The sequence below is a fragment of the Phaseolus vulgaris genome, chromosome 1 (assembly GCF_000499845.2).
Source record: "Phaseolus vulgaris cultivar G19833 chromosome 1, P. vulgaris v2.0, whole genome shotgun sequence".
NCBI classification, from domain to species: domain Eukaryota; kingdom Viridiplantae; phylum Streptophyta; class Magnoliopsida; order Fabales; family Fabaceae; genus Phaseolus; species Phaseolus vulgaris.
The window spans coordinates 11,643,898-11,659,777 of record NC_023759.2 but is presented as its reverse complement, the minus strand read 5'-3'; the positions used below and the strand labels follow the sequence as shown (position 1 = coordinate 11,659,777).

The following is a 15,880-nucleotide window of genomic DNA, read 5'->3' as shown; positions in this document are numbered from 1 at the left end:
TCTCGGAAAAAGAAGGTTTCCTCTCGCGAGAAAGGAAAACTCATCCAGATAAAGGAAGGATGAAGCCTCACAAGGTATCATCTGTTTTTGAATGTGGGAGGCCAAGACATGCGATTAGAATGTCTTAAATTGAAAAGGAAGTTAGAATTAAAGAAAAAAAGTATGATGAAAACATGGGAAGACTTAGACTCAGGGTCAGGCTCTAGCACATACGAATGCACCAACCTCCATCTAATGGTAGATGCAGAATATACCTGTTGTACGGGAACAGACTAACAAGAGACTATCAAATATTCATCATGAATTTGCAGATATGTAGATCAATAACCTAACAAAAAGAAAGAAGATTAGACGAAGAATCGTTGGTTGGTGCAGCAAATGGATCAAACGCACCGAAAGAGACAAACGAAGCTGACATGTTAAATGAAGGACCATCTGAACCCTTTTACTTTGGTCAGACCCCTACGAGGGAGTGGAAACATATTTCGTCTCATCCTTAAGATTGAACCTTAGGAGAGAGAAATGATGGTGTCAGAACTAAGTCATCCTTTAGAGAAAAAGTTGGCATGACTTTAATGTCTCAAATTGAGCACCAAAACACAAAGAAAATCTAACATGATGCTCGAGCTTCATTGCATGCTTATACTCTTGAAAGAAAATTTGATTAGCTTGAATCCTCTCCATCTCTCAAAACTTCATCATAAGAATTCAAGCTCCAAATAAGGACATTTAGAAGACACCATTCATCTTCTCTGTAGCAGAGGCATTGTTGATGTTTTCTGAACTATAGGTCATGCCAAGAAAGTTCATCAACTTCAAAAATTTGGAACATGTTGGGTGTTCTTGGAGAAGATCTTTGATTGAGTGGAATGAGTGTAGTTTTGATAACTCTTAATTTTTTTTTTCAACAAATGTCTATCGTGATTATTTTATCGTTGATGTCTACATTCATTTTCTTTTATCATCAACATCATAAAAATAATCTTGATCAAAACCAATATAAATAATTGTAATTAAATTAAAAAAATTCAATTAACGTCAATTGGAAAAAAGATTTATAAATATCAAATGAAAAAGAAAAGTAACATAAATAAAGCAATATCAAATATAAAAGTTTATCAATATTGATATTTTTAAAATTTTAACAATTATTTAATAATTAAATAGTTTTTTTTTTTGAATTTGTCCAATTTATGCTTTGTTAATATTTGATTTTACAATTTCTATTATATCATATCTTTCCTTTTATGTATGAGATATTATATTTGGATTTGGAAAACATGTTATTAATGATGAATAGTTTTAGATTAAAATATTCCTACTATATTCTTTTACACTATATAGCGCATTGAGTGTTGACACTTAATGATATTATGTTATGACACTTAAGTGTGTAAACGTATATTATAAATTTTATATTAGGTCTAACATTTTGTAATTTTAATATATACATATGAATGGTAGACAATTTATACTTCAACAATCCACTTAAAGTTTTATTAACACTTTAGTTGAAAATGTGAATTCTTACTTTTTTTATTACCTACTATTATTATTATTTTAAAATTTAATAATATTTTTGTCATAAAAACGGCTTTCTAAATTGTACAAGAGAAAAATGTTCAAGAACAATTATGATTTTAGTATAATATAAAACCAAAATTGCATAACAAAAATTGAGTTAAATGATAGATTTTACAAAAAATATAAAGATCAAAGTTACTTAAAAAAAACTAAAAGAACAAAATTACATACTTTTAAAAATATAGAATGGAAATTATAATTAATCCTAATAATTTATTCTGAATTCACATAAAATTACACTTTCATAAATGTTTATTTTTTAATTTATAACATTTAAAAACTGATTTGAAAAACCTTAAATTTTTCTATAACAATGTGGAGATATTCACAGTATAAATATTTCTTAACAAAAAAAAGACTGACACATTGGTTAACAATGCGACGACGTTTTTAGCAAGAATCGGAGCAAGGGTTTCGGACATGGTTAGTGCAAATGCCACAAAGCACCTCCTTCTTCTCGTCGAGCTTCCTTTTCTGGTTTCTACATTGGAACAAATCCAAGCTAAGAAATGAAGGATTACGACGATGACGTCACCTACACTTCGGGTACAGCTAGCGCGTTTCGATGCACGCGCTCCCAAGCGGCTCCGGATTGGAGCGTCATCGAGTCGCTCATTCTGGTGAACGAAGTCGCGGCGGTGGAAGCTGACTGCTCCGTCGCGCTCTCCTCCTACCAACAGTGGAACATCATTGCTCAGAACTGCGCTGCCTTGGACGTGCCGCGCAACCTCTCGCAGTGCCGCCGCAAGTGGCATGCGTTGCTCTCTGACTACGACCGCTTCAAGGGAACCGCCGCTGCTGGAGGAAAGTTGCCGCCGGATTTCGATTACGAATTGTTTGAGGCCGTCGAACGCGTTGTGAGGGCGCGTGAGGAGCGGGGCATGGCTGATCCCGAGAGCGATACCGATGCAGGGAACGATGCGCGTGACGCCACCGTGGAAATCGGTACGCACCGTTCCAATGTTTCTGTGAACTCTGTGTCGTTGTGATATTGGAAGAATGTTACGCCTAATATTATTTACCGGTTAATTTAATTTCGGAAACTATATATAGTGTAAGAATTAGTGTTAAGATTTTTCAGATGCTCATCTAATCACTAATTCATATGAATGAAGTTATCATTATTTTTTTAATAATTATTTTAAAGAAGTCGTGTGTACTGTGTGAGGGTGATGTTTAATTTGTTGACAAAAAAAAATCTTTATACTTACAGATTGTACTCAAATTTTACTGAGGTGTATGCACTACCGTTAAAAATTTTACACATTGGCCATATAGAAATTATCCTTAAACTAAATTCTAAAATTCAATAAATTTTTATGTTTCATATAATTTATTATATACAATAGTTTGTGATTGGATAATAGTGTAAAATATCTTTATGTAATCTGTTATTTATTCATTTGAGCTTGAATTATCAGTAATTTAGGAATTTAATATACGTATTCTCTGAACTTACCATATATGACAGTTTAAGTTTGGTCTGAATATGATTGCTACAATCTTTGTTACGGTGATTGGTTGACTAAGTAGTTTGATTCAATGCATTTAAACATAGAGTGTTGAAATGTGGAATTTATGCCTTGTATCTTGGCTGATAGCAATAACTTATGGTCCTAGTAAAAATACCTAATTGAACAAGTTCAAGTATTTGTGGCCATATGGGTTAGTTGTTCGTGCTGTCATGTAAGGGGGGTGTTAGAGGAGGTTCCGACTTACCAGTCATACAACTTATTTGTCTTTATTAACGCAATATTTGGTTGGTAGGCTGGTTTAAAAGCACTCCTGTGCTCTTAAGGATGCCAGATGATAGTGTCGTTGACTGGTGATTATATAAAGCGTAAAGGAAGCCTATTATCAATGTTACTGTTTAAGGTTTAGTTTGGTGAAAGTAGGCTTAGGGGCCTTGGTTGATTTAGAGTGCTCATTAATGACTAAAAATTCATGAAGATAAATTGAAGGCATTTTTAACCATAAACTTGTTTAGGTCCTGATTTCTTTTTTTGCTTAGTAAAAGGTAATGAACAAACTATGGAATTTAATTTGTCCGGTAATAAGTTGCAGTAGAACTATAAGCTGCATATTTTTTATAGCTTTAGATCAGAGTACGCACTTCAGAATTAGGGGTGGCTTGGTACCCACTCCCCAGCTTTTGATTAGAATGTGTAATTCAGAACTAGGGTTGGCAAAGCACCCAGTCCCCCGCCTTCTGAAAAAAAAAACATAATCAGGTGGATTGGCCCTATTCAGAAAATGGTTAGAGAAGGCTAATTTTTCCCTCCGTCCCATCATGACGATTAAAAGATGGGGAAAAACCATGATTGACTCTGGGTTCCCTGACTGGTTGCAACAACACTTGAATGGATCATTGGGTCTGTGAGCAAGAAGGTTGTGATCCATGATCCTTGCCCTTGCATGGGAGATGCCAAATGGGCCTAACGGCATGGAACTTGTTGCATTGGAGAATACATTTACATGAAGGGCTAAAGGTGGCTAAAGGTGAAGAAGCTCTTCATGACATAGTCCATTTGTAACAAACTTTTGTTGAATAAGAGGTCATTTGGGCTCCTTGTGACAAAGGGTACTCTACTAAATGCTCATTATGATAAGCTCAATTCAATATTGATGTAGCTCCAAGACATTAACGTCAAGGTAAAAGATGAAGACGTACAATGATTTTGTTGACTTTTTCTCCTACTGTTCTATGAGAACTTGGCAAGTTCTTTGAGTGTATAGAAGGACTATATTACGCTTGAAGAGGTTAAGTTTAGCCTCTCTTCTAGGGAGCTTCCCCTCAAAGCATCCGAGAGTGTAAAAGATGCATCATCTTCTAGATTAGTGGTCTTTAAGATTGATAAGAAGGTTAAAAAGTTGAAGACAAAGGTTAATCCTAAAAATGTTTGCAAAGATTGCAAGCAACTGAGACATTGGAGAGAGATTGTCCAAGCTTAGGTGTTAGCTACATTTTAGAAGGTGGAGTTGTGTCATAATTATCAGGTGTTGATTACTATCTCAAAACAAAAGTCCTCTCTAATAAGAGAGTGCTGAATTTTGGGTGCTCTCACATAAGACCTCGAGGAGGCTTGTTTATTGTGTTTGATGCCTTGAAGCTGCTTCTTCAGAGTACTCAGCTTGGCTGCCAAATCTTCTTTCTCTTTCTTCTATGTTGCCTTCTCTTCTGCAAGCCACTTGACCTTTTTCACCTTGGAAGAGAAAGCTAGGTTGTGCTCTACCAAGGACTTCTCCAATTCCATGATGTGCCCAATACCTTGGTGAGCACCGTTGGAAAACAACCTTCTTCCAATGATGAACTGTGGCCATGCTCCTTGCCATCGTTATCTCAACTAAATCAAAACTTCCTTTGGGCCACACAATAGACACCAAATATTATTACTAAATGCTTTGTGGAAAGGAACAAATCTCTTTGCCAAGTTGTGGCTACTAAGAAATGAGCTTTGGTTGTAAAATTTGAGTACCAAATAGAGGTCTGCCTACAGAATACTCTCCTACGCTCAAGTAAGTAGAAACACAAAATAATAATGAGAGTGAAGAGAACTAAATGATACTTCCTTTAGCATATGCTTATATTTATAGGCCTTTTGGCCTCCATAAATGAGGCTAAGTAAACTGTCAATCTTTCCATTACTTAGTTTGTCTCCTTGCGCTTTACTCAATTGATCAAGTGATTGATCTATTTTTATACTGGATTTGATTCTGATATCTGTGATAATCAGAGTGTACTTCTGTTTGGGAGTAGGTTGGTACACATTTTATTGGTACAAATTCTAGATATTACTTGGTCAACGACTAATCTCCGTGGAAGTACTTGGTTGGTCATCTTTAGTAGAGTCTCTCCTTTCAATCAGATTTTTTTTTAATTCACAAGGTTTAAATGTGAGACCTTGTTTAATAAAATTGAGTTTAGTTTCACTTGGACCAACTACTTGTTGAATAAGTTTGGAGATATAAAAGGAAGAATGATACACATCTCATAGGACACAAGAGTCTGTATATGATATTTGATGTTGGTTCTTTTTCCTTTTTTAACACAAGGGAAGAGCAAGTTGAGAGAAGAAAACTGTGACTCCTACAAATTGTAATTGAGCATAAATTTTTTTAAGTATGATTGATTTTGGCCTTTCATTGGTGTTCTAAGGCAGTTTAAATATAAAATGGCCCTTCATACTTAGAGTTAAGTGGTAGCAATTGTCAATCTTCGCACCAATTTTTCTTAATCTGCTTTTGAATTGTGAAAATTAAAGTATAGCACTAGGAATTGTTTTTATCAACACGATATAATTTCACATGTTGTTTCTTCTTTTTTCCCCCACTTTTCTAATTATTTAGTCAATGAATGTGGCTAAGTTGTTTTATCCCGTTTGGAGCATTACCTTGTGAGTTTCCAAACTGATGAATTTTTGTGAATTTATGCGAATTGAATGAATAGGGTCCAAAAGAAAAGGGCCACGAAGTAAATTTAGACACCGCGTTCAAAAGGCCAAAGTATGTCTTGAAGAAAGGCCTGAGGACAGGGATGAAGAAGAGCCTGAGGATGATGATTCAGAAGACGAATATTTGAAAGACTTCCTAGAATCAAGACCTAAGTTGAAATGTATTGCAGAAAGGCCTCCAAAGCATTTAGTGATGCCACCAAAGAGCCTTCCCAAAGTAGAGGTTCATGAGAACCACCTTATTGAAAGCCCGAAGCCAATTACTGTTGAAAAGATAGCAGCCAGCAGGGAAGAAAATGAGGAAACATTGACTCTGAAATTGCATAACTTGGCAGTGGAGATTGAAGCAATTGCCAGTAAATCAGCAACAGAGAATTTAGAGGACTCATGTACTGACTTTACAAGACGCCAAGGGGACCAACTCATAACAAGCCTTGGAGATTTCTCCAACACCCTCAAGCAACTATGTGATATTCTCCAAGAGTGTAAATGAACATTACAATGTTCTTCTACAACAACTATTTTCTATCCTTGTTAGCGAAAGAATGCAGCAGCAGGCATAGGAAATAATGCCGCTGACTTTATGCTAGTGTAGTAGTTCTCTTCACTCATTGCTGCTGCCAAAGTAAATTATTACAGCTTAACGAGATCATCTGTGTACTCTTCTAACTATGAAATTAACTTCTTTTTTTTTCTGACAGCAACTACCCAAGAAATAGAAATGCTAACGTTACAAATTTCATGTGTCTGTTTACCTTAACATCAACCAATACAAAAAAATTCAAAACGGTATAATGAATAATTATTTGCGTTAAATATTTTCACCTTACCTAAAATTAAAAATGCAATTAAACAGATACTATAATGCCTTTTTTTCTATAATTTATCGTAATTCATTTTATATCCAAGTTAATTAATTTTTTTAGTAAAATAAATAATATAAAAAGAAACAAATAAAAAATATAAAAATAAACGAATAAAAATAATAAAAATAAATATAATAAACAAATAAAAATAAAACTAATAAACAGATAAAAATTTTAAACAAATAAAATTTTAAACAAATAAAATTTTAAACAAATAAAATTTTAAACAAATAAAATTTTAAACAAATAAAATTTTAAACAAATAAAATTTTAAACAAATAAAATTTTAAACAAATAAATGTACTGTAACGACTTCACTGGGGATCGAACCCAGAATCTCTGGTTCCGTAGACCAGCGCCTTATCCATTGGGCCATGAAGTCATTTTATTGATAATAAATTGTTTGATACAATATTTAATAACAAATATTTACTTCGCAAAACTCTGCTTTACAAGATATTAACATGAACAGATTTTATTTTATGATTTGTAGTTATTTAAGTGATAAATCACCATTTTTAAAAAATAATTATATAAAATTTTGATTTTTTCATTTTAAAGCATTCAATTATTTTTCCAATTTTAAAAAGATATGTAATTTTGGTCCAATATTTAATTTTGTATATGTTTTATTTTTTATTCAATTTAACCCTAAGTTTATATATTCGTTTAAGTTACATATAAAGAACAATTTAATTAATTAGAATGTAAGAAATTACAAATTTAAAGTAGATAAAATTGAGAATAAGATATATATAACGAATTTATTAAAATAGAGGAACCGAATTGTAGATTCGACACAATAAATGGAACAACATTATATTAATCTAAGAATTTAAATTTGAAAGCGTAGTTGTGAATCAGGTAGGTAGGAACTTGTAACTTTTATGTTTTTGACATTTATAACTGATATTAAATATCCTATTATTATAGCTAATTAATTAAAAAGTCGTTAGTACTGGTAAAACTACACTTGAAACTCACCTATAACACAATAAAAAGTCTTATCATGTGATGTATTATGCATTTTGTTATTACAAATTTTGAGGTGTCAATACAAATATTTAAAGTCCAAATTCGTGTATTTTAATTTTTTCCCTTAAACACGTGATCACGAATTTGATCTTTGGGTCATGTGTACGTGTATGAGAAATAGTTGTTGAAGAGGTAAACTCATTAAATGAATTTGAGTACATTGAAAGATTATTCATCATTTCTCACCTGATTATTTATGTTGTTCCAAAAGGATTATTATTATTTTTTTCTTAGTTAAGTTTATCTAACATTTTAAAGTTCCAGGATTTCATCATAACAAACTATGGTTTAATCAACACTATCATAATAGTTTAATTAACACTATGTAATCTTCATTAATTAATTTTGATAAAAGACAAATAATTATTAGTGATGAGCATAATTTTACTCCCACTTAAAACATATGATTATAATTTTTTAGACTGTAACAATAAATATATCCACTATTTTAAATGAGATTCATTTAATTGAGTTTATTTGAGTCTTAAGTGTTATTATTGTTAACTTTGGATTTTGAGTCACAATAGACGGTAGAATCCATGCTCCCATTTGATCCTTCATCTAATGTGTTTTTCTTGTGAGCTTTGTCTTATGTATCCTTTGTTTGACGAGCACTTCGTCTTATGTGGTGCTTTTTCATCTGATGGTCTTTTTTGTGCAACGTTCTTTATTTTTTGTGTTTTCTTTGAATAATACTCATTTACATAGTGAACATGAAGACTAGATCATCTGAACATTATTTCGTCTAACAACATTCTCTTGTTGTATTATTTAATGGGTCTTGCTCGTTTTCTCTTTTATTTTTGTCTAGACTTACACTGCACATGAGTGAGCTTGTTATACCATAACATACCTTATAGTGTTTGTTATCATAACATATATACGTTCACTTCATGAGATCGTTTGATGGGTATTGAATCGTCTTCTAACTTAATACCTTATTTTGACCTACATTCACGTAGTCCCCATTACATCCCATTTGAAGTCCTTTTTATCTTTGATTACTAATTGTTATGGATATTAGAGTCTTGCCAAGCCTATGATAGTGTTTTCCCGCATGAGTGCTTTGAGTGAAAGTACAATCCTAAACACTTGAAAGTTGGAAAAAGTCTAATGAAAATTCTATCATTCTTAATTCACCCTTTGATTTAAGTTACCTTCTTATATTGTTTAGTGAGTCTTGCTTAATGTATTTTTTAATTTTGTTTAGACTTACACTGCGCATGAGTAAGCTTGTTATACCATAACACACCTTTTAGTGTTTGTTATCATCAAAACATATACGCATTCATATCAAAAGATCGTTGGATGGGTATTGAATTGTCTATTGACTGAACACCTTATTTTGACCTACGTTCACCTTGTCCCCATTGCATCCTATTTGAAGTCCTTTTTATCTTTGATTACATGCTATTAATTATTGTGGATATTAAAGTCTTGCTAAGGCTATGGTAGTGTTTTTCTGCATAAGTGCTTTGAGTGAAAGTACAAACCTAAACACTAAGAGTTGAAAATCGTCTAATGAAAATTCTATCATTCTTGATTCACCCTTTGATTTAAGTTACCTTCTGGTATGCTAAAATATAAAGAAATCCATTCACATTTGTCTTGATTTTTTGATTTCTTGGAGATTGTATTATGCCTACTATTATGCGTTCATAGGATATGCTATATTTTCCCATCTGTATTTGCATTATATTCCTTTGGTCAACCATGAGTTCATTGTAGGTATAATTAGCTCCAAAAGGGGGCAGGGGGTGGGTTGAATGAAGCCTTAGGCTTTTTTCACATAAGATGAAATAAGTAGAATATTTTATAGACAATTTAGTGTATCATTTAATACAAACCTTTTTATGGGACAGTTTAACATATTATCTTCTAGTAAGAGTTAAAACATAAGTAACAACAAGAGTAAACAAGAGATCATCACGATAATTTATCTTGCTTCACTCAAACTCAGGCTATGTTTAGTCCCCTTAACTAACTGCTTAAGAGCTTCCACTAACCAATTAGTTTAACAAGTATTCTCACCTCTCCAGATTACAACGAGTATTAGTACTCTCAAAAGAAACAATGAACACTCTTAAAGAGAGCACAAAGAAAGCTCACATGGGTATAGCTTCACAAAGTGAAGAATTACAATGGTTTCTTATGCAGGACCATCTAGAAGGACATAAATTAGGCCATTAACAAGGCCCGTGGCAAGAAGGTTGGAAGAAGAAGAGGGTGCTCAAAAGACTCTCCTTTTATGGAGAATTAATTTTTGACTGTTCTTCCAATTTTCTAGTCCAATAAATTTGTACAATGTAATGTAGCTTTTAGTTTTGTTTTTTTTATCATGTATTAGGCTTAGTAAAAAGGGTATAAATAAGAAAAGAGACTCTAGCTAGGGGGTTAAAATTGAGCCTTCTTAGACCTAATGCAACCCTAGATCGTTTAAGGTAAAACAGAGTGTCTAGGTCATTCTTTTGGAGAAGCATGGAACATCACTGGTGACGTGGAAAACATGAACGTCCAACTGTGCATTGGCAAGGAACACACGAGCATCCACTTGGCATATCCTCAATGGAGACCATTTCATCCATTAAAGACACGCTACTTATCATCTTCTAATTTGAGAGAATTTGCTCCAATGACAAGATGCCACTTGTCGTCTTATAAGTGGAGAATATTTTCTAAGTTTTGTCTCCAATTAGAACTATAAATAGAGGTGTTAATCCTCTTTTAAATCAGCTTGGATTGAACTAATGAAATGCTGCCAAAATTTAGCTTCACTGGTCTCCTAGCTCTCTCTTTGTTAACACCTTTGAGTGTTTAGCTTAAAACTTCTTTAAAAGTTGGCATCACCTCTTCTAAACATCTACTTCTACTAGCTGAATTCACCTTCTCCAATCTAAATACATCGACCATTGAATCTCCATTTTTCTTCCATCAATCCGTCCAAAAATGTCAAACAACAAATCAAAGAAAGGATGAAAAACAAGATTGCATCAATTTCGCACACAACCTAAAAGACTAAATGTTCTAAAGACTATATCAGACGCCCATTACAACTCTAAATATTTTCAACAAGATCACAATATCTCTTTTTATTTCTTGGCTTGCCCTTACTTTGTTCTCGACCTTTAATCTCCATATATCTTTACATGGGCAGTTGAATTCGTTTTGTTTGGATATTACAATATTTTCATGTATTCATCTTTTTCGTTCTTGACGCTCAAAACAGAAAGCTTGGATTTGCAATCTTCTAATTTGTTTTTTCTTCAAATCTATTTAAGAAAAAAAATTCGAAAGTATTTGCAATAAGGGTTAGTAAAAGCAAATCAAAACATAATCAAAAACTTATTTCATTACGCATAACGTGTGAGACGAAAATAGGGTATTTGAGATTTTCAATTTGTTCAAATAATTTTTGGTTAAAGGATATTGAGAGGTATTCACAATTTATTAGAAAATATATTCACAAGATTTATTTGAACAAATCTATTTAGGAAAAGATCGATTTTAAGGATATACAAAAAAATAGGGTCGAACATAGTCATTGTGCATATTAAAATCTTTTCGTTTCTGGAAAAGATCTCTTTATTTGAACATGGTTTCAATAGATATATGAATTTAGAAGATTTTGTTTAACAATTATAATCAAAACATTTTATTTGTTCAACATGTTAGTCATATCATCTAACATGAACAAATTGTAGATGCTTGAAGGATATACTTTATATTATAGTTGTACAAATCGTTGTTAGAACAAAGTAACTCATTTAGTCTGAATTTTTTTATACACCTAACAAAACTTATTAAATTGTATAATGAATTATATTTTATAGACACTCAAACTATTTATCATGAACTTATGTTGTTGATGCTCAAATCGTCTATTAGACCGTCTAATGAGTACTATAGGTGTAGAAATGTTTTTTAGATCTTCCAATATACAAGTAAGTCATCCAATCAGATTTTATCATCAAAACATAAGAACATAAGCACCACATATGATATCCTGGTTATCAGATCGTTTAATGGTCAATAGATTGTCTAGTGTCTCAACAAACCATCTAGTTGGTTGAGACCATTTAGGAGCTTACCTAAGGGTGGGCATGGATTGGATCCAATCCAAATCTAAATATTTGGATCAGATTTTAAATCCAGATTTATAAAAACAATTCAGATTTTTATAAATTCAAATCCAAATATTTAGATTGGATTTAAATCCACATCCATAATTTTATAAAAGAAGATTGAATTGATTGAATTGGGATGATATGAATGAGCTAGCATTAATTAATCTGTGCTTCTGCTTAGTTATATAAACAAATCTAGTGTATAAAATATAAAAGTAGGGGTTGATTTCTAAGTTACTTTCAACCCAAACCAATTAAATTAATGATAAAAAACAGTTTTTCTTAACTTACAATGTAAGTTAGTATCACTTTTTTTTTCACAATAATATTATAACATCAATTTTTTTCATACACCTCCATGCACTCTCAAAAATATAAAAATTATCCTTTCATATCATGAAAAATATTCTGGATTAAATGATTAAAAAAATTACAAATTATACAGTATAAAAGTTAAAAAATTAAATGATGTATTCTTGCAGTGTCAAACTATGAAAATTAATTATTAACTCTAAATATATTTTCAATCATTCAATTATTGTATAATCTAAAATTATATTTTAAATTATATAATCTGTAATTAATATTTGTAATTTATATTTTAAATTATACAATTGTAATTAATTTTATAGTAGTGTAATTAATTTGTAATTAATCTTATGAAAATATATTTCGAACTCAAAATTATTTTTTCGAGTTTCAGAATTACAATTTGAAATTAATTTTTAATTAAATAAAAATTAATCTTTTTCTTTTGAACTATGTTCCAAAAGTAAATTTCCATTTCAAATTCTGAAATCCAAAAAAAATATATAGCTAAATCCAAAAGTTTATTTTTCTCTTTCCAAGTGCCATCTCAAATGCAAATGTCAAATGCAGATTGTCCTCAAATTGACATTTCGTGTCGTTCCAGTGCATAACGCTCAAAGGTCGTGGAGAGAGAGCTTAGAAGTTTAAAATTTGGAAATTCAGATTTTCTAATTTCTAAAATCTATAAAACCAAAACGGAAATCTGATCTGAAAAAAATTGTAAAATCCAGATGAAATAAAAACTGGATTGAAATATATGGATCTTTAATGGATCAGAACAGTGCAAAAAGAAGAGCAGTTTATCTAACTAGATTTTTTGCCCACCCTTAGGCTTACTCGACCGTCCAAGGGCTTGGTCATCAAACCATCTATGGACTTAGTCATGAGATCGTTTAGGGACATGATCATCAAACTGTCTAATGGCTTGATCATTAGACCGTGTAGGGCTCAATGATCTCCCTTTTTTTTTATGATGACAAAAACATATTCAAACAACAAAATATATCAATGAGACACCAATAGTAGGCACATTGACGTTGACATGGACTGAAACTGTGAGTTATATGAGCTTAGGAGAGGTTTGGCCTACTCCTAAAGGTCCCTAAGGTAGCTTTACTTGGAAGAACTAACCTAGAAGATAGACTAGAGAGTAACTAATTTTGAATTTCACCAAAGTTTCATTACTCAAATCAAGTATGCAATTACAAGAGACAATAACCCTATTTATAGGCTAGGAGACTTGCATGCGAAACTTCTCAAACCTTAGCTTGCATGGAAAGCTAGGGTCATAAACCTACCTTTCTACCCAAGGCATCTCCATACCCTACCTTACGGTCCAAGCTTCCTATTTACCCTAGCTTGACACACACAGTTCTTCTTAGTGTTAGGGTTTTATTCTACTTTGAATACAAGAATTTGCACATGAATTCCTATGCTAATTGGCCCATAATACAAGGCCCGAAAAGATGTCCTACACTATTCTATATAGATTATTTACAAGGCTCAAAAGAATGAAGAATCAAAGGATGAGTGTTTCCCTCAATAATGTTCCATCTTATCTGATCTTTTTAGCCCAAGTTGTGGTGGCTAGGATTGTCCTCCATCAATAGTTTATGCTTATAGGGCAATGAGATTTTTTTAGCAGTCAAATTAGAATTATTTCAGCACAAAAATGATAGTATAATTTTGGTCAAATGATCCAAAGTTGTCTCTCAACAAATCCAATAGTAAATCCAATTAAGACAATATCCAAAACTTATTTGCAATCAATATGGTTAGAAGTAACAATAAAGTTAAAGGAGGTTGAGTTTGTTTAGAAGAAAATAACGTAAATGATAAAAAACAGAAAAAAAAAGTAGGTTGACTTTTAAGCTTTTCCAACAATGAATTCTTTATCCGTTGATAAATATACCATTCTTTCAATCATCTAAACATAATTAAATAGATCAAACATGCATCAACCAAAGACAATTGAATCTCATTAATGAAAGATGGATCCACTACATTATTTAGTACCTTACTCGTCTCCATGTGTGTGCTCATAAGGTTTTTAATATTTTAATCTTCTACCTCTTGAATCATGCACCCAGGAGATTATTCAAAAAACTAAACCAAAGTTTAATTAAAGAAAGAATTGAATTATCAACATTCGTTTAAAAATAATTCTTAAAACTGAAATTAAACTCAGAAAAGACTAGATATTTAGTACATTAAGATATTGAAGAACAAAACTTGAATTACACAAAACCTTAAAATTCATTGTGAAACTACAAGAGATATTTAGTATTATTATTATTAGTTAGTTTTTTTTATAAAAACTATATGCAAATCATCTCAAATCTTCGTATCACTTCATCTTGAAATATAACTCTATAGTGATAACATTAATTCCCTATGAATTCGACAACTCTCAATCGTACTATATTGACTCGTCTACTTCCCGAGTAAAAAGAAGTGGGACTTAAACAATTCCATCACCATTTAGCCCATTGGAATTCACTTACCCTTCTAAACTCCATAAATCTTGATCCATCTGGTCTCAATCCTCTTAGTGCGTGCCTTTGGCACTCAACGTTTTGGAAGTTTTTCAATATTTGTTCTTTTGTGCCAATCCACGTAGCCCTTTTCCTCGCGCTGGGCAGATTTGTCATTTTTTGTCCTTCTGTTTGTTTGCGGTTTTTCCTCTCTCTTTGCAAGATTCCTCATATTTTTATTCTTCTCTAAGAAGGATTAGGTGAGATCCTCAGAGAGGCTTAGATAGTGAGGTTCTGCTGATTCAGGCTCAGAGAGTTTGAATTTCAAAATCAAATAAGGCTAAGTAGGCCAGAGCCTCAAACCAGGTGAAGAGAAATATCTTGAAAAGGGATCCTTGAAGCCATGCTGGCAACAACATCAAAAGGATCTTTGTTATTGTAATTTAGCTTCTTATCTTGCTTTGTACTATAAGATTTCATTATGAGTTGTTAAATATATTTTGTTGGGATTGGTTGACACTGTTATTTCTAGAGTTATTGTTGTTCTAGATGCATGTTTCTCTTTAGTATTCAATTTACTTGGGTCTGGTAGTGTGCTTAATGCTCAATGGTAAGGAACGACCGTTGATTGTTCATAGGGCATGAACGAGACCGAAATGTGATTTCATGTGTCTGAACCCTATTCAGTTCGCCATGAGACTCAATGGTCACAAAGTGCGGAGCTGAGACTATGGTGAACTGTTCCATCTTAATGCATAGGTAAGATCATAATAGTGGCTTACTGTTATAGATAACCTTGTGCGAGAAATCTACTTGGTTTGACTATGATTTATCTATTCAAACAAGGATATCTTGAATAAAACATTGCATCTATGAATAACAATAATAAAGGAAAGTCACAGGGTTATTCCAATTCCAACATTTGTGTTCATTGATATTTCTCTACTTCTATGATTGATCTAACACTTTACCTCTCGATCTAAATACTTATTAGGATATTATTATTATTAGCATTACTCTTACTATTATTATCATCA

The 15,880-nt window shown here is 32.2% G+C and overlaps 1 protein-coding gene and 1 non-coding gene across 2 annotated transcripts; one reads left to right on the top strand and one right to left on the bottom strand.

The window, feature by feature from the left end:
- The first annotated feature begins 1,911 nt into the window (after window positions 1–1,911).
- Window positions 1,912–6,739, top strand: LOC137813575 (uncharacterized). The gene is made up of 2 exons (XM_068615909.1): window positions 1,912–2,529; window positions 6,032–6,739. Exons 1-2 carry the CDS (start codon window positions 2,094–2,096, stop codon window positions 6,526–6,528), a joined length of 933 nt encoding a protein of 310 aa, XP_068472010.1. The 5' UTR covers window positions 1,912–2,093; the 3' UTR covers window positions 6,529–6,739.
- A 471-nt stretch (window positions 6,740–7,210) lies between these two features.
- TRNAR-ACG (transfer RNA arginine (anticodon ACG)) lies at window positions 7,211–7,283 on the bottom strand. Its single transcript has one exon. It is a non-coding gene; the product is annotated as a tRNA-Arg (tRNA).
- Window positions 7,284–15,880: the final 8,597 nt, after the last annotated feature.

Excerpts from the sequence above, each read along its gene's own strand:
- LOC137813575 (XM_068615909.1), top strand. The coding sequence starts at position 2,094 with ATGAAGGATTACGACGATGACGTCACCTACACTTCGGGTACAGCTAGC. Across the intron at positions 2,530-6,031 it reads TGACGCCACCGTGGAAATCG|GGTCCAAAAGAAAAGGGCCA; the intron begins GTACGCACCGTT and ends TTGAATGAATAG.